We start from the raw sequence: 25,341 nt of genomic DNA, 5'->3' as shown, positions 1-25,341 counted from the left end.
CTTAAATTTATATCTTTAATAAATATTTTTAGGAAACTTTTATTTTATTAATAAAGCAAATCTAAAACCCACTTGCTTCTTCACACTGGTTTCATACTCTGCTCTGTTCTGCTCTGCTCCGCTCCGCTCCTTCTTCATCCTTCTGCAACACACACCTCTGTCCTTGAGTCCATTGTATGCTAAATCGAAGCAAAGTTTGTAGCTTGATATAGAAACAAAGCTTGAGAAGAAAAAAAAATGAGGGGTCCTTTGGGTGCAGTAATAGGAAGATACCCATCAAGTGATGGAGTCACTCAAATGGGTGCAATCATTAGCCACAACAGGAAATGCAGAGACATAACTGTTCTTTTCATCTTCATTGCATTTTGGATAGCAATGATTGTTAACTCCAGCTTTGGTTTCAACCAAGGGAACCCTCTCAGGTAAGAATAATGTCAAAGTTTCCAGCTTTATCTAATTTAGCTTTGTGTTAAGCTGTAAAGTGGATTTTATGCTGTTGACAAGTTGAGATTTTGAATGTGAACTTTGACTGTTTCTCACTGGGATTATCTTATAGCAATCCATGGTGTTTTCACTTTACTATTTTTTATTATTTAAAATAATTTTTAGCTTAGCATGCTTCAAATACAAGACAATGTGTGTGTTAATTATGCAATTTGATTTTGTAATTGTATGCTTACTTGGGAACTTATAAGTAAGAAGTGGGACTTGAATGTATAGCTGCTTGAAGTCCATAGTTTTATTCTCTTTTTTTGTTGGTATCAATGTGCAACTTATGATCACTTGCCACTGTGGTTTGCTAGGCTTACTTATGGAGTGGATTACAAAGGCAATGTGTGTGGGGACAAGCATTCAGATCCTAACCTTAGTAAGTTGGAGCTTAGATATTGGCAAAATCCTAATCAGGTTTATCAGAGTGGATTGAAGGATAGCCAATTTAAGCTGGTTGATGCACGCACTATATGCTTGTCTGAGTGCCCTATACCTTCTGATGATTCTCTAAATTGGGTGTGTGATTATCCTGATGGAGATATTCGTCTTTCCATGAAAGACTGGATTAATAGGAACTATGATTACTTTGAGTTTCTTACACCTGAAATGAGAAACTCCTCTCTTCAACTTCAAGGTCCATGCTATCCTGTCATATTTCCTAGTGTAAATGGTGAGCAAACTTTTGTTTAAGACCGTTCTTGTTTTATACTTACCAAAGTGGTTGTATGGAAGTGTTACTTCAAATTCTTGACTTAGCTGCAGGGTATGGTTCTTGTATGAGGAATTTGCTCTCTTTTTTTTTTCCCTATTATTGCTTTGTTTTTAAAGTTCTTGCTTTCTTTAGAAAAAAATTGTTGGGAGTGGAGAAGTGGGGGAGGATGTATAGATTTAGAATTTTCAAACTAATGGTTCTCAAAACATATTTTGTGCCTAGTTTACTGGAGTTGCCAGTTTATTGCTCGACCGTCAAATACTTCTTTGAAGCATTGGCAGCAGATGGGTGGAGTCAGCATAAATGAAAACATTGTTATTGATAAATCAATTCACAAATCCATTAATTCTCGGTCAGCTGTCTTGAAGGTTAGGAATTTTCACTTCCTACTATTCTTATTAGTATTTCGATTGCAATTTTTACAGGGAAAGTATAGTTGTATACCACTTACATCAGACTTCTAGCAATTTTGTGTGTATTGTAGAGTGTGTCCTATGTTACCACCATGCGCAATAGATGCATTAGTATGATTTATCGGCTGACATGTAAGAGTTATATTGTTAGGAATTGAATTTGTGGATGCTTGTAGATATGCATGTGTATTATGACTATTATCATGTTATGTACTGTAGAATGTCAACTTGTAATTCTTTGTGTGTGCAGAGATACATGGCTGATATGGGGAAGGCATGGCCTGTGCTGATTGTTTGTGGAGGAATTTTGCCTCTTTTTCTGTCTGTGATTTGGCTGATGTTGATTCGGCATTTTGTTGCTGCAATGCCATGGATTACAGTGGTTCTCTTTAATGTTCTAATAATATCAGTCACAATGTTCTATTACCTTAAAGGTGGGATCTCTGTTTGGCTATTTCAGTATTTCTTGAACAAAATATCTGTTTTTTCAGAGAAATATACATTTTTTATATTTGAAACCAATTTTGCTTATATTTCTGTTTTGAATATATAGCCATGAATTAATTATCTGTATCTATCTGTTGGAAAAAATCATAAACAAAATACTGAGTTGGTTTTCTTCCTCACGTTTAGCTGGATGGATTGGAAATGATGCTATTTCTCCTATCATTGGTGAGCATGATGCTTATACTAACGTATTTGGGAGGGTAAGTACCATCATATTTGAAACCCCGTCCTTCTCCATGTCTTTTTTCTTTTATATATACACACACATGTTTTGATCTGTGATGTTGATTTTGATTATTGACTTTACATATGTCTGATGGCAATATTTTGCTTTTTAGGAAGTAACTCATCTACGTGCTATCGCTATACTTATGACCTTTATCATGGCTGTTGCAATTCTTACATCAATTGCTATTGTTCGACGCATCCTTATGGCAACATCTGTCCTGAAGGCAAGAATTGCTTTACGATATGCAGTTACTATAATTTGTCTAGTTTTGTTTGCTAAGTTGATATCTGATAGCAATATGTCTGTCTGTTTAACACTAGAGTCAGAGATGACAGTGCAGCAGTATTTCCACTATCCTAGTCAATCAGTTTAATTGATTTTTGGCAAATCTTGCTCACAGGTTGCTGCAAAAGTCATTGGAGAAGTTCAAGCTCTCATTATTTTCCCAATCGTACCATATGCTATCTTGGCAGTGTTTTACATGTTCTGGATTTCAGCTGCTCTACATTTGTTCAGCTCTGGCCAGATTGTTCAGAATAACTGCAACGCTAACTGCTGCACATATGATCTTGTGGCTAAACGGGTGAACTGTGATCGCTGTTGTGGATATAGCATTCATTATACACCACATATTGGAGTTGCAATCCTTTTTCACCTATTTGGGTGTTATTGGGTTACACAATTTTTCACAGCATGTTCCTCTACAGTAATTGCTGGATCTATTGCCTCTTATTACTGGGCCCGAGGTGAAACATCTGTAAGTCACAATGCCTTATCCTAATTGAATATTCGATGGATAAGATAATGGTTTCTTGCAAGCAAAATAACTAAAAATGTTATTATACTGAACATGTATTGTCCAAGCCTAACAAGACCATAATTTGCAATTTGCTCAGAAATGGTTACTGATTTGTAGTAGTAGTCGGTGTAGCATGGTTAAGGATTGGTTTATCTAGATTGTCATTGTACTTGGGTCGAGACGAACTTGCAGCTACATGATATTAGTATTAGAGTGCAGTTCAAATTTGCAAACAACTATAGCTTGTTTGTTTGGTTAATTTGAATGGATTAGTTTTAGCACTTTGGTTATGATATTTACAAAATTCCTATTTACATGTTATTGATATAATTAATATTTTTCAATGCAGCAAGAAATTCCATTTCTTACAGTCTTTTCCTCCATGAAGAGGCTTATGCGTTACAGTCTTGGGTCTGTCGCCCTTGGCTCTCTGATTGTGTCATTTGTAGAATCAATCCGATTTCTGCTTGAATCCATTCGTCGCAAAATAAAAGTCTCTGATCATTGGCCTGACAACTGGATAGGGAAGGCTGCATACCAATCTTCTAGATGTTTTCTCAGGTGTATTGAGTGGACCATCAAATCAGTAAACCGAAACGCTTACATCATGGTAAATTTTGTCACTTTATTTGTGGTATCATCAACCTTAATAGAGAAAATTTTGCATATTAATTGTATCATTAAAATGTTTCCAATGAAGCTGGCTTCACTAGATTGTTTCTTAATTTTATGCTTAGAATATAATTTCAACTTAAAGTATTTTCTTGCATTCTGCAGATTGCTATTACAGGCAAAAGCTTCTTTAGTGCTTCATCTATTGCAACAGAGTTGATCATGAATAACATCCTAAAGATCGGGCGTCTTAACGTGATTGGAGATGTTATCTTGTTCCTTGGAAAACTATGTGTCAGCCTTGCAAGTGCTTTGTTTGCATTCCTCATGTTAGATACACACAAGTACAGCTCTGCTCATAACAAGATATCATCTCCACTCTTGCCTGTTGTGGTATGTTTTCTAAAATATAGTTAAGTGAGTAGATGGAAAATCATTTAGCAAAAGCTTAAAAGATGGTAATTCAGGATAAGTTGCTACCTAGAAGGACCAAGAGCTGGAAAGTAGTTGCTAACAGAGAAGTCTTATATAATTTAATGTGATTTTCACACACTTTGCTTTTCATTTTGTTTAATGCAGGTATGCTGGGCTCTTGGGTACATTGTTGCAACTCTTTTTTTCGCAGTTGTGGAGATGTCAATTGAAACAATTGTTCTCTCATTCTGCCAAGATTCTGAAGAGCACCAAGGGCTAGCCCAGTATGCTCCACCTCTTCTCATTGAAACTCTTGGTGACCACAATGAGGTGCAGAGACTCACACAAGGACCACAGTGAAGTGTGTCCATGTACGATTTTGCTTATGATGATAAGTTTTTAGATATTCTTGCTACCCCTTGTATATATGTCTTGATCATATAACATTTTTGGACAAAGGTTATGGTGGGATTATCTTTTGATAAGTTGGGTTATTTAGATTTATATATACCAAGCTATGAACACAAACATAATTATTGTATTATGTAATATAATCTTCTTCAAAAGTACATCTCAGAACAAGAATTATTAATTGTAAGCTTTCTTTGTTTAGTGTAAGTTCTACTACAAAATCTCAAATTTCTTTACATTCAAAATGCAAGTGAAAACAATTTTATTTAAAAGGTTTAAGATAGTTCTTTGCTTGTCCAAGATATGTCCATTCTAATTCCAGAAAAAGCAATATGAAACCCTCTATGAAAGCTGCAATTCATTGTAGAGAAATAGCTTGAAATATTGGTTGATTGAAGCCATTAGTTTTCTTATCTGAGAGTTACTAGTTGTATGAAAATCAGACAGAGTCATATGTAGGCCGCCAATGTAGTTGCTCTGAATCTTTGAAAAATGAAGTCTGTTTTTCACTGGGCCATCAGAGTTCGGTAGCCTCTGGTCATCGATACGTTGGTGGACTTTGAATGGGGCTTATCTGCATATGGATTAGTGTTCCTTTTTAGCTAATTAAGCCACTTTGACCATGCAACTACATAGATTTAACACCATTCATGCACCGCAAAATATACCAGTGTTAGTTTTACTTGCTTTCTTTTTTTAAGATAGGAAGATTATTATAAGTCCTATATTTTTCAATAATATGACTTCTAGCTTTTGAAGTTAAGTTAGATTTACTCAATTTTAATTTTAATATAGTATTACATTTTATTTGATCCAATATTGTTGGACCACTAATTTCACCTCCAAATGTTTATACTTCAGATTGTTATTTTTGGACATGAAGAGACTGTATTATAAGTTTTACGTCCCTTGTATGCTTTTTGAGACTGAGACTAGGAGATTGACTGGAATTAAATATTGTGTTTGGTAATTGAGATTGGAACTAAAATTTTAGTTGAGATATAAAATTTTTGTCTCTTTAGTACCTCAAAAAAATAGAAACACAGAAAAGGAAGAAGACTGAAATTTTAATAATATTTCTTTTTAAAAATATTTTCATTTGATTTTTAAAATTTCAAATCTACCCCTCAAACTTTATATTTATGTTAAATTAAACATGATTTTGAGACATATTTCAATCATGTATATTTTATACCAAATATAATATAAAAACGGAGAGTGCTAGGTAAATAATGACCATTTTGAACAAAATGAACAACCACCAATCAAATAAAAATACACCACATCCTAATTTAATGCTACTAATTAAATTTAAGATTAATTTATTCTTTTAATCCTATTAATTCACATTGTTCACACATTGTTCAAAAATGTTGTTGGTTACCTATACTTTTCCTATAAAAACTTAATTTAATCTCCGTCTCTGTCTCTTAGTTTCTATCCTCTTATCTTTGTGTTTTCCTTACACAGAAATAGCTTCTAGGTAATATATAAGTGTGTAACAACGGTCACCATTAGAATTAATTTTTAGAATTGAGTTAGGTAAGTATAGAAAGTCTTGATAATACTGCTTCTATGCATGCAAGCACGTACACATTCACAGGATACAAAGTTTCATTGCTTGTGAATTGTGAGGGAACACCGTAGCCTATAGGTAGGGAGCAGAGAGAGTCATGTGGCGTTGCATCCATGCACATTACTGGTGAGTTCTCTCTTTGATGAGAGAAAAGCAATCAGAAGAAAGAACAAATGAAGCATTGCATGTGCTGCCACTGCTACTACATTGGACATAAAAAGGTTAGGAAACATTTCAAGTGCACCGGAGAGTACCGGTGCACCAGTTGTTTTAATAGTTGATTTCAATTAATATATATTATATATATTTTTTATAATTTAGATCAACGGTTAAAACAATTGGAGCACCGGTACTCCCGGTGCACCTGAAATGTTTCCAAAAGGTTATAAGAATCTGTCATTAATTAAGAGTTTAAAACACTATCTCACATGCATTATTTTTTTATTTTTAATGAAACGAAACCATGTGAACAGCACTTATATATTCTTAATAAACTTGAGTTCTTCTTTGCCTTTTGTAGCATTACGTGCTGAAGAATAGAATGTCACTGAATCGATTTAGACTATATATTTTCACATGTGAAATCGAGTTCCACGTGGGACTCTAATACCATTTTCTCATGCTCATGATTAAACATTTGTCATCTATTAGTAGTTTATTAATAATTACAATATAGTTTCTAATACTATACTAAATTTGAATAAATCTAATTCAACTTTAAAAATAGTCTGTGAGAGGAGAAATATTGAAACTTATGAAAATTGTATAAGTAGTAGAAATGAGTACGAGTCGGTTTGGTTTGGGTTCATGGTAAACTTAGAATCGAACCAATCAAAATATAATAGGTTCGGTTTGGTTCGAATTTATGTTTTTTTATATATGTATCCAAATCAAACTAAACCGATTAAAAATTGATTGGTTCGGTTCGGGTAATTGGGTACCCGATGACTTTGAAATTCATTTAAAAAAACCAAATTTTTATCTTAAAAATTCAACAAGTAAAATAAACATGTAACATCAATAGAAATAATTCAAACATGTTAAACACTAAATACATTAAAAACTAAACTCATTAAAATCCAAATATATTAACAGTGAATAATCTTTGTCTAATAGAAAAGTCATATATATTTTTTTTATTTTTTTATTTAATTAATATATGATCGAGTTCGTGGGTTGATTCGGGTTCTACACCCCCAGAATCGATACCCGAACCAATCACTAACAAAGATCATCGGTTTGGTTCGGGTTGAACCCGATTACCCGTTGGTTCTAGAATCAATTTAATTGGTTCGGATTCGGATTCGGACAGGTAATCGGATACTCGCTACCCGTGCTCACCCCTAATAAGTAGCAAGGTGATGGAGATTTTCTGCATCAGAGATCAGATTAATTAAATTCTGAAAACTAAACTTTAAATTGGTTTTCAATAACACTAGATAATACAAGAAGTTTCCAAGAAAATGCATGACTTCTATCCTATGATCAAGTGTCTCACTTTATGATTTTGTATTGGATTCGGTGAATCATTATTGATTACTATTTAAACCATAAGAGGACAGCCTTCAATAAAAGACTTATCAGGAATCAAATTATTGTGCTTTTGTTTTATGTTTCGTCCATCATCTTATAAATTATTGATATATGATATTCAATTACATTAAGGGCTCCAGGATGGTTCATATTTGTAGCTGTTACTGATGCTGCTCTGTAGTCTAATCTATTAACCTTGATTTAGCCATAGTCATTATGTTCGAATTTACAAGCATCTTATAAAGTATTATTTAAGTGTTAGTTGAGAGAGAGGTTGAACTTACTCTCAGTGCTTAATAGATGTCTTTTAAAGAGTAATAAAAACATCATTTCTGTTTCAAGGGAATACCTTGATTATAACTTATTAGGAGTTGGGGTAGCTAGAAAGGACCACAGGGGAATTTGCCAATTTGGTTAAGCATAATATATCAACTAATATAAGTTGGTTAAGAGAACAAGGATAGAATTAGTGGAGGAAATAGGCCAAATCCCAATGCGTTGTTTCCTCCTGCAAAACACCTAGTCAAATGGGAAGCATATAAACATGCCATGTGAATGCCAACTAGATGTTTTTGCTTAACAAAATTCATCTTTGAAAATAAACAATAAAAATCACTAGTCTATGATGGATATAGCAAGGGGCCTAACCTTATTAATTTGATATCCCTTTATAAGCTACCACTTGGTCCCTTCTGATAATTGACCTTAGGTTGGTGTACATTATTTGCATGCAACTTATTGAGCAATTATTGTAAATTTTGAACATGTAGCACAAAAGTACTTGAATCTACCTAGCCCTTTGGTCATAGAATTATAGGAAAAAAAGGGGTAAGTAACCAAATATTTTAATCCCCATCACTAGTATTAATACTTGGCACATTAGAGTGTTAGGGTGCATGGATAGGATGGGCACATGCAGATCCTAAGGACCCTCACTCAATCACTTATTTAGTGTCCCCACTAAGGTCTTCTAATTTTCAATAGTTCTAAGGTCCCTACATGGACCCTCACTTCAAGCCAAGCCATAATATGAGTATTTTACACGGATGCTGCATGTTCTTCCCCTATTTTCACATGCTTTCTGATCCAATCTCCAACCCATTATTCCTTATTAACCGACAACTGAAATCACCATAACACCCTTTGTTTAGTGGCCTTACCTGTGGGGACTCGATTCTTTTTCAGTTTAGAGGGTAAAGAATCTAATCCCATTAGTGCTCCAGAAGAAGAGTTTCCTATTAGTTTCTTCTTAGATTTTACACACACAAGCAAGCATTTTAAGTTACATGGCATTGATCCAAACATAAGAATAAAAAAGGGTAGCTTGTACCGAAAAAAATGATGAGATGAAACAGTTAGTTTAGGCTGTCAAAGAACCTTATGCTATTCTCAGTGAGGGGACCATATATTTCAAAGAATATTTAGTATTACTGAATCACAATTACTAGGTAGTTTTTTATATTATATTTAAAAGTCTCTTATTAGTGATAATATGTGTCATTCTCAATGTAATAATTTTCCACTTTTAATGAATGTGAAGATAGCCAAGATTGAATTATAAGAAAAAAGGGAGGGGCCATATATGACTATAGTATTGAAAGCAACTTATTATTAGACATATGAAGAGATCTATCTACAAATGATTTTGTTACTGTCTTCTTCCACTAAGTTGTTGCAACAATCAACTTCAGCTTTCTAAGTTTTTGATAGAGATGGGGAAGGCAGGGAAATGGCTTAGAAACTTCTTGACAGGGAAGAAAGAAAGGGAAAAGGAGAAGGTGAAGGACAAATGTGGTGGTAATGCAACAAGTCTGAATTCTTCAAATGGAACAGAAAATCCAACCACTCCAAATTCCACAACCCCAAAGGAGAAAAGGAGATGGAGCTTTAGAAGATCATCTGCCACATCCACATCCACACCAACAACACCTTCCAAGGAATTGAACTTTGCAGAATCAAATGTCACTGCTTCACAGACACCACAAGCTGCTGCCACCACAGATATTCCTCTGGATGACGAGCAGAAGAAGCATGCCATGGCTGTGGCTGCTGCCACGGAGGCAGCAGCTGACGCGGCAGTGGCTGCAGCTCAGGCTGCGGCTGCTGTGATCCGCTTGGCTTCTGGTTCCAATGGAACAGCTGAAGAGGCTGCAGCCATCAAAATTCAATCTGTCTTTAGGTCCTACTTGGTAGGTAGCTTCCAAGGAAGCTTGTTTATTTTCTCTTTCATTTTCATATGAATATCTTTGTAATGTTTATTTATGTGACAGGCAAGAAAAGCATTGTGTGCTCTCAGAGGACTAGTGAAGTTGCAGGCTCTGGTAAGGGGTCACTTGGTGAGAAAACAGGCCAAGGCAACACTGAGATGCATGCAGGCTTTGGTGACAGCACAGGCTAGAGCTCGTGCTCAGAGGATCCGAATTGCATCATCAGAAGGGAAGTCTTATCAGAAGCAATCAAGTTTCAGAAACACTACAGAGGAAGATTTATATGCTCAAGTGTATAATGTAAGTTCCATGACATAATGGTTGAAATTTTCAACTTAGATTTGCAGCATTGAAGAGAAGAGTTGTTTGTTTTCATCACCAATAAAATTGGTTCTTGATTTGTGGATATAGGAAATGGAGAGAGGCATGGAAGAGAACATCAAGATTGTGGAGATGGATGTCTGTGAATCAAAAGGAAACTCTAGAAGCAGAAGCAGCAGTGTGCATAAATTTCCAGCATATTATTCAAAAGAAGAAAACTTGAAGGTATCACCAGCTCCATCAGCCTTAACAGAGTTTAGTCCAAGAGCATGTAGTGGACACTTTGAGGACTGCTTCAGCACAGCACAGAGCAGCCCTCAATGCTACTCGGCCGCGTCTGGAGTTGACGATTCGAAGCATCCCTTCTCCTTCCCTAGGCCAGGCTATGCTGAGGTGATGTCCTATGACTACCCTTTGTTTCCAAATTACATGGCCAACACGGAATCATCAAGGGCCAAAGTGAGATCACATAGTGCACCAAAGCAAAGGCCTGATTCATTCGAGAGGCAGCTGAGCCGGCGAAGAGCTTCTGTGGAAGGAAGGAATGTGCCAAGGCCTGTGAGGATGCAGAGGTCATCTTCACATGTTGGTGCCACTAATCCATGGTCAGCAATCAAGCTTGATAGGTCCTCAGTTTCACTCAAGGACAGTGAGTGTGGATCAACAAGTACAGTCCTCACAAACACTAATTACTGCAGATCCCTTGTTGCATATCATGTAAGTACTACCTCTTTGAAATTAAATTAGATCCATATAATGTGTGAACATGTTTTAATTGTGATCTTTTGATTTGGATGCAGCATCATGGAGATAGGTAGTGATAGTGCAACTTTGCTGAGTGTTCCTCTTCTTCTACTTTGTAGACTTTCTTCCTGTGTCTTACTTTGTAAGAATTCATTGTAACGGTTTTGTGGACTGTGTATAAGTTTTTAACAAGCGATGTATTCCCTAAATAGATTCAAGTTTACTAAGACTAAATTATGTGAGGCTTTCCAAATAAACATCTTCACCTTTAGAGGAACATTCATTTCCATAACTCCCTCCTATCCTCACTCAGTCACTTGTTGAAGCTGCATTTACATTCACTGCCTGTTTTCCAATTGTTAAAATACTATGTACTATGGGCTATGAATCAGATTTGAGAACTTTACGCTTTAGCCCATTACATAGTTCATTTCAAACTACAAGGTGGTCTAAAATCAGATTTGTAGGGCTTCATAAGCCCATTACCACAAAAGATAAGAATATTATTTGTTATCCATTATCCATTACACAAAAAATCATTCTAAAAACTTATTCCAAAGCAGCATTCCAAATTCTTAGCAACAGAGAAGAAAGGGGCAATCACCAGGAAGCAATCATAGAAAGCATTAGTCAGTTAATACAAAGAGATTGGGTTATCAAGCCCGTCAAAATACCAAAAAAAAGGGATAGCCAGATAGCCCAATTAAATTTGGTTAATCTAGTGGTTAACTCACTAGTTTGTTTAAACAAGCGTGGAGGTTCAAATCTTGTCTTGTACATACTGCAAATCATTAAATAGAGTTCACCATTTGTAAAAAATATTAGAATTAATAGAACATATTTTTCACAAATTGAAGGTATCTACAATTGAGAGTCTAATTAGATCTTTAACTACATATTTTTTAGGAGAAATATTTCATTAATTTAAATATTTTTTATACAGAAAGAACATAATTACAAAATTAAAAGTAGTATAGAGACTCAATTATATATATTTAATTAGAAATTTTGTAAAATTATAAAGACTAAAAGAATAATTAAATTTATAAAAATATATATATTTTTGTTATTTCAAAGACTCACCTCCAAAATCTTTTAATTAGAATATAGGATATTTGGCATCTTAATTAACTTTATATTTATTATTATTATATATATTTAATTTATAAAAAAAATTGAACTAACAGGCACCTTAGTGTATCTTTTTAGACCGTTTTTCTTATTTACTATGTTATGGACATGCATCTAATCTAAATAACATGTGATTTAGGATAACATTTTTATGACTATAATGATGAAAAAATGTTATGTGTAAAAAAAAATAATTATTATATATTTGTGAATAAATATATATTATTTAATTTATTTTTAATATATATTTTATATTAATAATTAAAATAAAAAATTAATTTTAGTGTATAAATAACATGTTTAATATCGATGTGGTAGAAACAGATGGAATATATTTTATTATTTTCCTGGAAGCTATTTTGAGTCAATGTCTCAAATGCAGACCCCTTATCTGTCATATAATAGGGCATTGATTAAACAAACATAATCCGAAATTCTCAACACTCTTATGGAGTATTCTGATTAAGTTAACTATTTAAGTATACAGTATTCCTTGAAAAATTCTCAACATGCAACCATTTGACATAAACAAACGGCATATTGCAATCATAATTACAGCGTGGCAAGGTTTACATTACATAGTTAAATGAACGGTGAAAACTCAGGTGAAGTCGACAAAGTTGATACTTCAGAGTCGTTAGATTAGATGAAAATTTAGTCAAATCAGTCAAATCATCTAACGGTTCTCAGATATCAACTTCACGTGAAGTCAACTGCACCTGAGTTTCCACCTAAATAAATACATGATAGAGGGTAAACGCTAAGCTTATACATGCAGATTTCAAACCCTCCCTAGCCAGAAAAGGAGAATTTATCGAATATTAAAAAGTTAAACAACAAATCAAAGCGTAATAAACAGTAGTTTACACTTATTTTATAGATTTTGACAATTCATTTGACATTGAAAGTTTCTCGTACCATGATAAATGTGTGAAAAATCAAACCAATTAATTATAGTCCTATTTTTACTTGATTCACTTCCCAGCCGAGTTTTCATTTTTCCAACCTTCTTTACGCTTTAATTTTCTCCAACTCAGACAACGACAACCTTATTGCACTCAACAAACACACATATCAATATCAATCTGCCACGAACCTTCATATATACCCTTTCCAACATCCATGATTTTATAAAATTATTTAATTTCATTTGTCAATGGTTAGGAGCGACACATTGATATTTCTATTAAAAGGAAACTTATTTAAAGATGTATATATTGCTGACATCATGTGTGTGTTCTGTGTTTTAATTACTTTTACTTAGTCTAGTTAAGTAGTTTGGTTATGGTGCTTTGACTCCAGCAAACGACATTCTAGAAAACCAAAAGTACTATTATACTAGCCTCGTTTTCTCGTTGACGCCCTTGTACTTTTTTCGTGCTTGTTCCAAACTATATACATACATAAGCATTATCATGGTTACCCTAAGTTTCACTAAACAATAGCATAGTTAAACTTAAACTGATTTTCGAGTTCATCAAATATCGAACTTTTGACATTTCGGATCTAGAGTTCTAATACCATGTCATGATACCAATCATCCCAAAAGCTTCAACTGATAGGAAAAGGTAGCACTAATGGTTATATCTCTAATATTTCCTAAATCTCCATTGTACACATTGTACAAATATTCCATTGACTCCCCATACTTTTTCATATAATAATGTTCGTCAAGAGCCAGCACAATTTATTGTTTTTTATTATTATTTTTAGTTATTAATTAATTTTTTTAATTTAATAATTTAATAATATACTAAACATTCATAATTAATTATTGGTTATAAATAATAAATTTTATTGATCTTCTAACATTTTTTATACATTATTTTGACTTTTTTTTTTCACAATCATACACTCTCACAAGAAGATTATTTAATTTGAGGGTGATGGATTTAATCTGACGTTTCTTGTTTTCTCTTGTATAATTAACGATATTCATTAAATATTTGCTCTTAGTGTTTATCTTTTTCTTCTAAGTTTGGTGTTTATCTTTATCTTCTAAGCTTCAAGCATAATGTTCCCCCTTTCTTTCCTAATTAACTATGATTTGGTTAACGAGTCTTGAATATAAAAATAATTAAATAAGGCTTTCATTGTAAATTAAAATAGATAACATTTTCATATTTTTCAATAATATTAAATATATTTTCTTCTCAGATTAATCATCTATCTACCAATCTCATCATAAATCAGAAAATTCAACGATAATATTCTAATACTGATATTAAAAAAAAAGGACCTTTGAATAGGATGATGAAATGTCTCTAGGGTTTGGTGGAGAGATATAGACGAAAAGATTGAGACTGAGAGACAGAGATTAAAGAGACAGAGATTGAAATAAATTTCAGTATTCTGTTTGGTGCAAAGTGGGAGACAAAAATTGAAACAAGAATGAAACTCTAATTTAATTTGTACAAATAATAAAATTGAAATTAATTAATTGAAATGAGAATATTTTAGGTATAAAATGTTATTAAAGTTTCAGTTTCTATCTCTAAAATTTTAGTCCCGTCTGTCCCTACTTTTTAGAGGTACTGAAATACAGAAATTTTAGAGACAGAAACAAAAATTTTAGTATCAATCTCTGAACCAACAAACATAATACTGAATCTCAGATTCAGTCTCTCAATCTTCACATGTTGGTGCCACTAATCCATGGTCAGCAATCAAGCTTGATAGGTCCTCAGTTTCACTCAAGGACAGTGAGTGTGGATCAACAAGTACAGTCCTCACAAACACTAATTACTGCAGATCCCTTGTTGCATATCATGTAAGTACTACCTCTTTGAAATTAAATTAGATCCATATAATGTGTGAACATGTTTTAATTGTGATCTTTTGATTTGGATGCAGCATCATGGAGATAGGTAGTGATAGTGCAACTTTGCTGAGTGTTCCTCTTCTTCTACTTTGTAGACTTTCTTCCTGTGTCTTACTTTGTAAGAATTCATTGTAACGGTTTTGTGGACTGTGTATAAGTTTTTAACAAGCGATGTATTCCCTAAATAGATTCAAGTTTACTAAGACTAAATTATGTGAGGCTTTCCAAATAAACATCTTCACCTTTAGAGGAACATTCATTTCCATAACTCCCTCCTATCCTCACTCAGTCACTTGTTGAAGCTGCATTTACATTCACTGCCTGTTTTCCAATTGTTAAAATACTATGTACTATGGGCTATGAATCAGATTTGAGAACTTTACGCTTTAGCCCATTACATAGTTCATTTCAAACTACAAGGTGGTCTAAAATCAGATTTGTAGGGCTTCATAAGCCCATTACCACAAAAGATAAGAATATTATTTGTTATCCATTATCCATTACACAAAAAATCATTCTAAAAACTTATTCCAAAGCAGCATTCCAAATTCTTAGCAACAGAGAAGAAAGGGGCAATCACCAGGAAGCAATCATAGAAAGCATTAGTCAGTTAATACAAAGAGATTGGGTTATCAAGCCCGTCAAAATACCAAAAAAAAGGGATAGCCAGATAGCCCAATTAAATTTGGTTAATCTAGTGGTTAACTCACTAGTTTGTTTAAACAAGCGTGGAGGTTCAAATCTTGTCTTGTACATACTGCAAATCATTAAATAGAGTTCACCATTTGTAAAAAATATTAGAATTAATAGAACATATTTTTCACAAATTGAAGGTATCTACAATTGAGAGTCTAATTAGATCTTTAACTACATATTTTTTAGGAGAAATATTTCATTAATTTAAATATTTTTTATACAGAAAGAACATAATTACAAAATTAAAAGTAGTATAGAGACTCAATTATATATATTTAATTAGAAATTTTGTAAAATTATAAAGACTAAAAGAATAATTAAATTTATAAAAATATATATATTTTTGTTATTTCAAAGACTCACCTCCAAAATCTTTTAATTAGAATATAGGATATTTGGCATCTTAATTAACTTTATATTTATTATTATTATATATATTTAATTTATAAAAAAAATTGAACTAACAGGCACCTTAGTGTATCTTTTTAGACCGTTTTTCTTATTTACTATGTTATGGACATGCATCTAATCTAAATAACATGTGATTTAGGATAACATTTTTATGACTATAATGATGAAAAAATGTTATGTGTAAAAAAAAATAATTATTATATATTTGTGAATAAATATATATTATTTAATTTATTTTTAATATATATTTTATATTAATAATTAAAATAAAAAATTAATTTTAGTGTATAAATAACATGTTTAATATCGATGTGGTAGAAACAGATGGAATATATTTTATTATTTTCCTGGAAGCTATTTTGAGTCAATGTCTCAAATGCAGACCCCTTATCTGTCATATAATAGGGCATTGATTAAACAAACATAATCCGAAATTCTCAACACTCTTATGGAGTATTCTGATTAAGTTAACTATTTAAGTATACAGTATTCCTTGAAAAATTCTCAACATGCAACCATTTGACATAAACAAACGGCATATTGCAATCATAATTACAGCGTGGCAAGGTTTACATTACATAGTTAAATGAACGGTGAAAACTCAGGTGAAGTCGACAAAGTTGATACTTCAGAGTCGTTAGATTAGATGAAAATTTAGTCAAATCAGTCAAATCATCTAACGGTTCTCAGATATCAACTTCACGTGAAGTCAACTGCACCTGAGTTTCCACCTAAATAAATACATGATAGAGGGTAAACGCTAAGCTTATACATGCAGATTTCAAACCCTCCCTAGCCAGAAAAGGAGAATTTATCGAATATTAAAAAGTTAAACAACAAATCAAAGCGTAATAAACAGTAGTTTACACTTATTTTATAGATTTTGACAATTCATTTGACATTGAAAGTTTCTCGTACCATGATAAATGTGTGAAAAATCAAACCAATTAATTATAGTCCTATTTTTACTTGATTCACTTCCCAGCCGAGTTTTCATTTTTCCAACCTTCTTTACGCTTTAATTTTCTCCAACTCAGACAACGACAACCTTATTGCACTCAACAAACACACATATCAATATCAATCTGCCACGAACCTTCATATATACCCTTTCCAACATCCATGATTTTATAAAATTATTTAATTTCATTTGTCAATGGTTAGGAGCGACACATTGATATTTCTATTAAAAGGAAACTTATTTAAAGATGTATATATTGCTGACATCATGTGTGTGTTCTGTGTTTTAATTACTTTTACTTAGTCTAGTTAAGTAGTTTGGTTATGGTGCTTTGACTCCAGCAAACGACATTCTAGAAAACCAAAAGTACTATTATACTAGCCTCGTTTTCTCGTTGACGCCCTTGTACTTTTTTCGTGCTTGTTCCAAACTATATACATACATAAGCATTATCATGGTTACCCTAAGTTTCACTAAACAATAGCATAGTTAAACTTAAACTGATTTTCGAGTTCATCAAATATCGAACTTTTGACATTTCGGATCTAGAGTTCTAATACCATGTCATGATACCAATCATCCCAAAAGCTTCAACTGATAGGAAAAGGTAGCACTAATGGTTATATCTCTAATATTTCCTAAATCTCCATTGTACACATTGTACAAATATTCCATTGACTCCCCATACTTTTTCATATAATAATGTTCGTCAAGAGCCAGCACAATTTATTGTTTTTTATTATTATTTTTAGTTATTAATTAATTTTTTTAATTTAATAATTTAATAATATACTAAACATTCATAATTAATTATTGGTTATAAATAATAAATTTTATTGATCTTCTAACATTTTTTATACATTATTTTGACTTTTTTTTTTCACAATCATACACTCTCACAAGAAGATTATTTAATTTGAGGGTGATGGATTTAATCTGACGTTTCTTGTTTTCTCTTGTATAATTAACGATATTCATTAAATATTTGCTCTTAGTGTTTATCTTTTTCTTCTAAGTTTGGTGTTTATCTTTATCTTCTAAGCTTCAAGCATAATGTTCCCCCTTTCTTTCCTAATTAACTATGATTTGGTTAACGAGTCTTGAATATAAAAATAATTAAATAAGGCTTTCATTGTAAATTAAAATAGATAACATTTTCATATTTTTCAATAATATTAAATATATTTTCTTCTCAGATTAATCATCTATCTACCAATCTCATCATAAATCAGAAAATTCAACGATAATATTCTAATACTGATATTAAAAAAAAAGGACCTTTGAATAGGATGATGAAATGTCTCTAGGGTTTGGTGGAGAGATATAGACGAAAAGATTGAGACTGAGAGACAGAGATTAAAGAGACAGAGATTGAAATAAATTTCAGTATTCTGTTTGGTGCAAAGTGGGAGACAAAAATTGAAACAAGAATGAAACTCTAATTTAATTTGTACAAATAATAAAATTGAAATTAATTAATTGAAATGAGAATATTTTAGGTATAAAATGTTATTAAAGTTTCAGTTTCTATCTCTAAAATTTTAGTCCCGTCTGTCCCTACTTTTTAGAGGTACTGAAATACAGAAATTTTAGAGACAGAAACAAAAATTTTAGTATCAATCTCTGAACCAACAAACATAATACTGAATCTCAGATTCAGTCTCTCAATCTCTACAAAATACCTTATAAAAACTAAAAGAACTAAACTAGCTCCACATATATGTTTTTTTTCCAAAGAATAGTGAAATAATACTCTTTAATGTAACTTATTAATTAAGTGTTAAAGTGCTTTTTTTAGATATTTGAGCCGCTGATCTATACTTTTGTTCACTCCAAAACAAATTCATTATAAATCAATTAATGAATCTAAACAACATATTTATGTAAATTTTAAAAACAAAAGGTAAATTGGAAAAAGAAGAAATGTAGACAAAAATTATTTTTCTATAATAAAACACTTATTAATAAAAAAATTATATAAAACAATCCAAAAGTGAAAACCTGAGTTGCTGTGCTTGACTTTGATTGGCTCTCTGTCCCTTATGATAAGTTTCCTCTACAAGTGGGATTAAATTAGTTACAGGTTTCAAATCACAAGATATTGATCACCTGCCTTAAAAAAAGATTTTCATTTATGTCCTTTTTATTTTTTATCTTAAATTTCAAGCATACTTGAATAGACCCTGTAGCTAAGTTTGATCCTCCCCTTAATCTCACCTACTCTACCGTCTTTGGCTTAGCTCAATTTGAAGACCTGGTTTCATACACTGTGATTCTGAAAGAAACTGAATTATAAACAAATTTTAGTTATAATGACACTTTTATTAATGCCACTTGCATTAATACATAAACTGATATAACAACTAGGCAACTAACTAGTATATATCAGCAGGCGCTACTATAATTTAATTTTGTTAATAGACGAAGAAAATGAAACGACTGAAAGATACTTGCACAAAAGGGACGTATGTAATTGAACAATGATGGGTGTTAATTGATCGCAAAATTTATCCAAAATATTGAACAATGAAGGGTGTTAACATGAAAACAATGATTATGGCCATTTACTCGGTCAATAGAAAGAAACGAAGAATAAAACATGAAAGTCAATATGATAATTGCTAGTTTAATTTATAGTCAAAGGGAATAAAAAGCAAAATTGCTTACATAAAAAACACCAAGTATGGTAAAAAACCGTGTTTTTGGTGAGATCAGCGACCAATTTTTCTTACAGCCATCTACAAGAACCCAACATGAGCATTCCCATTAATCGTTTACAATGCTTGACAGTTCATGCTAAGTTGTAATAAAACTACAAAAGAACATAAAATAGTACACAGAATAAGAAGAAAGAAACGAGTAATACATTCACACTCTAGAATAATCTTAAATTGAGATTATAGTATTATAATATATATTCATAATTATGTATAGTTGCGAGCGCTATCCAATTTTTGCGTGAGTACGTACGAAAGTATGTGCGCCAAAAAGGCAGAGCAAAGTAGCAGAAAAGCCAAAGTATGTGCCAAAAACTAAGGCCATTTATAGGAAAGTTGATGCTAAATAGGGGTGAGCACGGATAGCGAGTACCCGACTATCAATCCGAACTCGAACCCGAACCAATTAAATTGGTTCTGAAATCAACGGGTAATCGAGTTCAATCCGAACCAAATCGATGGATTTTGTTAGTGATTGGTTCGGGTTTCGATTTTGGAGGTGCACAACCCGAACCAACCCGCAAATCCGATCATATATTAATTAATAAAAAAATAAAAAATACATATATGGCTTTTCCATTAGACAATGATTATTCATTGTTAATATGTTTGGATTTTAATGAGTTTAGTTTTTAATGTATTTGGTGTTTAACATATTTGGATTATTTCTATTGATGTTACATGTTTATTGTATTTATTGAATTTTTAAGATAAAAATTTGTTTTCTTTTTATGAATTTCAAAGTTATCGGGTACCCAATTACCCGAACCGAACCAATCCGTTCTTAATTGGTTTGGTTTGGTTTGGATACATGTACAAAAAAATACAAATTCAAATCAAACCAAACGAATTGCATTTTAATTGATTCAGTTCTAATTTTACCATAAATCCGAACCAAATCGACCCGTGCTGATCCTAATGCTAAAATCCAACTAGATAGGTGCATTCAAAGAGATGTAGAAGAGCTAACCTAATTACTGTAATTTGAGTGATTAGGTAATAGCCAATTCAATATGAACATAAAACAGATCAAATAAAGAAATTAATTATATAAAGCAAGTCAAGGATATTATGATGTTTAAGTCACATTTTTTATTTCCTAAAAAATATAAGTAGATGTTCATTTAAATGTCTAACCAAAAGAATTACGCATTATTTAATTCTACGGGAGCGAATGCGAATTTGCAGCCCACCAAACTAAAAAATTTTCTCCAACGACAAACTCTATATATAAATCAAAGTTTCTCTCCAATATAAACCAAACTAATTAATGGCCTCTCATTGTCCGAAAAGAGAATTAGGCCCTTTCCTGAGTCATCTCATTCTGATTCTGATATCCATCAACCCTTCACACCAATTTGAATACAAGGAAGAGCACAGCTCTTATCGGTTCCTCCCTCAACTAAATCCGAGGCTCTCAAAAGCCTACATAGCACTCCAAGCATGGAAGCATTCAATAGTGTCAGACCCAAAGAACATGACCCTCAACTGGTGTGGACCCCACGTGTGCAACTACACCGGAGTCTACTGTGCACCAGCACCAGATAACCCCCACATATACACCGTTGCAGGAATTGACCTAAACCATGGCAACATAGCTGGTTCGTTACCACAACAACTTGGCCTCTTAACTGACCTGGCACTCTTCCACATCAACTCTAACCGCTTCTGTGGCTCCGTCCCAACAACCTTCAACGGCCTCAAACTCCTCTTCGAGCTTGACGTCAGCAACAACGATCTCTCTGGCCCCTTTCCAGAAGTTGTTCTATGCCTCCCTTCGCTCAAATACTTAGACATAAGGTTCAACAACTTCCACGGCGCTATTCCCACGCGCCTCTTCGACCTCAAACTCGACGCGCTCTTCATCAACAACAACAACTTCCAGTTCTCCTTGCCGGAGAATTTCGGAAACTCAACGGCCTCGGTTATTGTGTTCGCCAACAACAATCTGAGGGGATGTTTCCCGTCGAGTGTGGCGAAGATGAAGGACACGCTGAACGAGATCATAATTACGAATAGCGGGATAACGGGTTGTTTACCGCGTGAGATAGGGTTGTTGGAGAGAGTAACGGTTTTCGATGTGAGCTTCAACAAGATCGTTGGGGAATTACCAGAATCAATTGAAGGGATGAAGAAGTTGGAACAGTTGAACGTGGCGCATAACATGCTGTCTGGCATCATTCCCGAGAGTGTGTGCAACTTGCCGAGGCTGCAGAACTTTACGTACTCCTATAACTACTTCTGCGATGAATCTCCGCTGTGTTTGAAGCTTCCGGATAGTGATGATCGCAAGAACTGTATTCCTTATAGGCCGCTGCAACGGTCCCTTCAGGAATGTGCCGCTTTTTATAAACATCCGGTTCAATGTGCTGCCTTTGGTTGCTCAACAACTGCACCGCCGCCGCCAGCACCACCTCCACCTCCACCTCCACCTCCACCACCGCCTCCACCACCACCACCTCCTCCTCCTCCTCCACCTCCACCACCACCGCCATACTACCAGTATCCGTGAAGGCGTAAACAAGTATTGTAAATTCTATGGTGTTTTTACTGCTATGCCTAAATTACCTATCTTAGTTTTAAAAATAAAAAATAAAATATTTAAAATTTATTAAATATTATTTATTTATTGTTTGAGTTAGTTAACTTAAACACCAGGTTAAAAATAACATAGCATTCACCATAAGTGTTTAGTATTTTGCTATTTTCGATTATTGTTTTGGAAAAATGAATTTCACCTCGGTGAATATAGTTATTTTTAGTTAGAGTTGACCTTATTTGATCATACGTGAACATTTGAAATAAAACTATATATTTTAATTTTTTTTCCCCATCGTTGAAGCAATGTTGTTTTAGCTTGTTTTTTTTGGTTTGTTACTCCGTTTTTACTTTTTAGGGATGGTTATGGGGCTTGGTTGTTTTAGTTAGTTATAGATTAACAACTTTTTGTATGAATTTAATTTTAACGTAATGTAAAATGTTTTAGCCAGTTATATAATTATATTAATTTTTTTAGATTAGCATTCACATAATTAATATATAGTTATTTTTATTCACATGACATTATGTTATTAAATATATATTTAAAATTATTTTATACTAATAATATATTAAAATCTATTTTTTTAGTATGTATTTTTTTTATGTTTTTTATTTTTAATATTAAAAGTAATCTAAAAATTAGAAAAATAAAAAGTTTATTTTTATAATATATAAAAAAAGAAAAAATACAAAAAAAACTGTAAACAAAGAATAGAACAAAATTTTTTTTGATAATTTATTTATTTAAATTATATAAATATCAAAACTACCAAATTATTCTAGAAGCAATATGGTTATTATTTGTACTTCAGCATTTTATGTATACGTTTTTAAAAAAAATATAAAATTTATTAAAAAATAATGACTTACCTAGAAACATATAAAAATATGTATACGTTTTTTAAAAAAAATATAAAATTTATTGAAAAATAATGACTTACCTAGAAACATATAAAAATAAATTGTAGCTTATATACTGCTTAAATTATAAAATTTAGGCAAAATAATTCAAATATTACTAAAATTATGAAATTTAAACAAAATAGTTGAAATACTACTGGAAGACAAAATAACCTATTTAAAATTATAGAATTTTAAAGCTCTAAAGTATCTTATGTCATCTGTCTTTAAGATCATAGAGTGTATCAGAATTACTAAATTATTCCAGAAGTAATATGATTACTATTTCGCACTTACAGCATTTTATGCATAAGTTTTTTTAAAAATATAAAATTTACTGAAAGAAATGACTTACCTAAGAAACATACAAAAATAAATTGTAGCTTATATACTGCTGAAATTATGAAATTCAGACAAAATAGTTGAGATATTGCTAAAATTATGGAATTTAGACAAAATAGTTGAGATACTGTTGGAAGATAAAATAGCCCATTTCATCTGTTTATGTAAAGGTGGAATTATGGAATTTTGAAGTTCTCACAAACAGTATCTTATGTCATTTGCTTTTGAGATGATGAAGTGTATCAGAACTACTAAATTATTCTAGAAGTAACATGATTACTATTTTGTACTAAATAGCTGAGATATTGTTAAAATTATAGAATTTCTACAGAATAGTTGAGATACTGCTAGAAGATAAACTAGCCTATTTCATTGTAGGGCTGAAATTATGGGATTTTAAAGTTCTGAAAAATAATATCTTATGTCATTTACATTTAGACTACTAAAATCATAGAGTTTTAGATAAATAATATGAATATCAAACCTACCAAATTATTCTAGAAGCAGCATGATTACTGTTTCTGTGTGGATCTGGATAATCTAAAGAGACTCCAACGTTCAAGTAAGAGTGTAAAGTAATTCAAAGTAAAAGTGAATGTATTGCGTATCTGTGACTAGACTAGTCATCTATATATATATATATATATTAGTAGCTTGTAGACGGTTATTTGAACTTCCGTTAAATTTGACAAAGTCATGCTTGCTATTATTCTGATTCCGGAGTCATTGGTATAATCCAATTTAAAGGGGACGGATCAGTTACAATTTTGTATTTCAGCATTTCATGCACAAATTTAAAAAAAAAATTATATAAAACATATAGAAAATAATGACTTACTTAAGAAATATACAAAAATAAACTGTAGTCTATATATTGTTGAAATGATAAAATTCAGATAAAATAGTTGAGATATTGCTAAAATTATAGAATTTAGAGAAAATAGTTGAGATATGGTTAAAAGAAAAAATAGTCTATTTCATCTGCTTATATACGGCTGGAATCATGAACAATGTAAAATTTAATTTAAATAAAATCTGATTAACAATGTACTTATTTTTCTTACTTAAAAAAAATAGGAGATTGACTCAATAAAAAATAATTAAATAATACTATTAAATTAAAAGATTGGTTAAAGACTAATTTTAAAATATAATTAGTTGTTTCGAAAGTTATTTAAAATTGAGTTGCTTTGAAATTGAACTTGAGATTCAAACGTTTTTAAGTAATTTGTCTTTATAGTACTTTTACTTTTACTACTAAAAAAATATTAGACACTCTAAAAAATTATCCTCAAATAAAAATTATTTAATTTTTTAAAATATATTTTTAAAATGTGTCAAAAGAAAAACACATATAAAAGTTATGTATTATGTACTTACCTAGAATTTACCAATTTACACTAAAAGAAATATAATTCTTCATACTCGACGAAGAATAAGGTCTCTATGCGTTAAACAATATTATTCCACTCGAATAATTATCGAAAACATCATAAATTCGTGACTAATATTATTGTTCATTTTTGAATTTGGTACGAAATTTACCAAACTTGTCTTTTAAAATAAGTATTATATTAAATATTTAAAAATGATTTCTTTTTATATTTTTTGAATTAAATATTAATTTTTAATTTTTTTAATAAATTAGGCAAATAAGTACCATAAGTCCATAACAATCATTTTTATAATTTATATTAAAAAAGATTAAAATATTTTGATATATGACGTATACAAAATTACAAACAATAAAAAATAAAAAAACACAAAATAAAAAAATTTGTAGCTTTTGGGCCTGGCCAAGAAAAACGAAACGTAGCCCAAAAGAAAGAGAGTCTATATATAATAAAATCT

General features: G+C 31.9%; 3 protein-coding genes and 1 long non-coding RNA gene across 5 annotated transcripts; all 4 read left to right on the top strand.

Annotated features, from left to right (window-relative positions):
• Nucleotides 1-30: 30 nt before the first annotated feature.
• LOC107618626 (choline transporter protein 1) lies at nt 31-4,793 on the top strand. The gene is made up of 10 exons (XM_016320736.3): nt 31-422; nt 804-1,162; nt 1,427-1,572; nt 1,868-2,051; nt 2,251-2,324; nt 2,463-2,576; nt 2,754-3,110; nt 3,502-3,762; nt 3,930-4,157; nt 4,344-4,793. The coding sequence occupies exons 1-10, from the start codon at nt 238-240 to the stop codon at nt 4,536-4,538; spliced, it is 2,103 nt and encodes a 700-aa protein (XP_016176222.1). The 5' UTR covers nt 31-237; the 3' UTR covers nt 4,539-4,793.
• A 4,093-nt stretch (nt 4,794-8,886) lies between these two features.
• On the top strand, nt 8,887-11,246 carry LOC107619603 (protein IQ-DOMAIN 19). Of its 2 annotated transcripts, XM_088500602.1 has the most exons (4): nt 8,887-9,887; nt 9,969-10,205; nt 10,317-10,943; nt 11,027-11,246. In XM_088500602.1, exons 1-4 carry the CDS (start codon nt 9,411-9,413, stop codon nt 11,042-11,044), a joined length of 1,359 nt encoding a protein of 452 aa, XP_088356728.1. In that variant the 5' UTR covers nt 8,887-9,410; the 3' UTR covers nt 11,045-11,246. The 2 variants fall into 2 exon arrangements, with proteins under 2 accessions (XP_088356728.1, XP_016177388.2); XM_016321902.3 differs by having other exon boundaries at nt 9,039-9,887; nt 10,317-11,179.
• A 3,489-nt stretch (nt 11,247-14,735) lies between these two features.
• Nucleotides 14,736-15,155, top strand: LOC107624712 (uncharacterized). The gene is made up of 2 exons (XR_001616947.3): nt 14,736-14,871; nt 14,955-15,155. It is a non-coding gene; the product is annotated as an uncharacterized LOC107624712 (long non-coding RNA).
• Nucleotides 15,156-20,882: 5,727 nt separating this feature from the next.
• Nucleotides 20,883-22,325, top strand: LOC107617384 (leucine-rich repeat extensin-like protein 6). The gene has a single exon (XM_016319142.3). It carries the CDS (start codon nt 20,978-20,980, stop codon nt 22,217-22,219), a length of 1,242 nt encoding a protein of 413 aa, XP_016174628.3. The 5' UTR covers nt 20,883-20,977; the 3' UTR covers nt 22,220-22,325.
• Nucleotides 22,326-25,341: the final 3,016 nt, after the last annotated feature.

Source organism: Arachis ipaensis, chromosome B9, assembly GCF_059453495.1.
Source record: "Arachis ipaensis isolate K30076 ecotype BB chromosome B9, ASM5945349v1, whole genome shotgun sequence".
In the NCBI taxonomy this organism is placed as follows: Eukaryota; Viridiplantae; Streptophyta; class Magnoliopsida; order Fabales; family Fabaceae; genus Arachis; species Arachis ipaensis.
The sequence above is the reverse complement of the archived record's forward strand: the minus strand, read 5'-3'. Positions and strand labels throughout refer to the sequence as shown.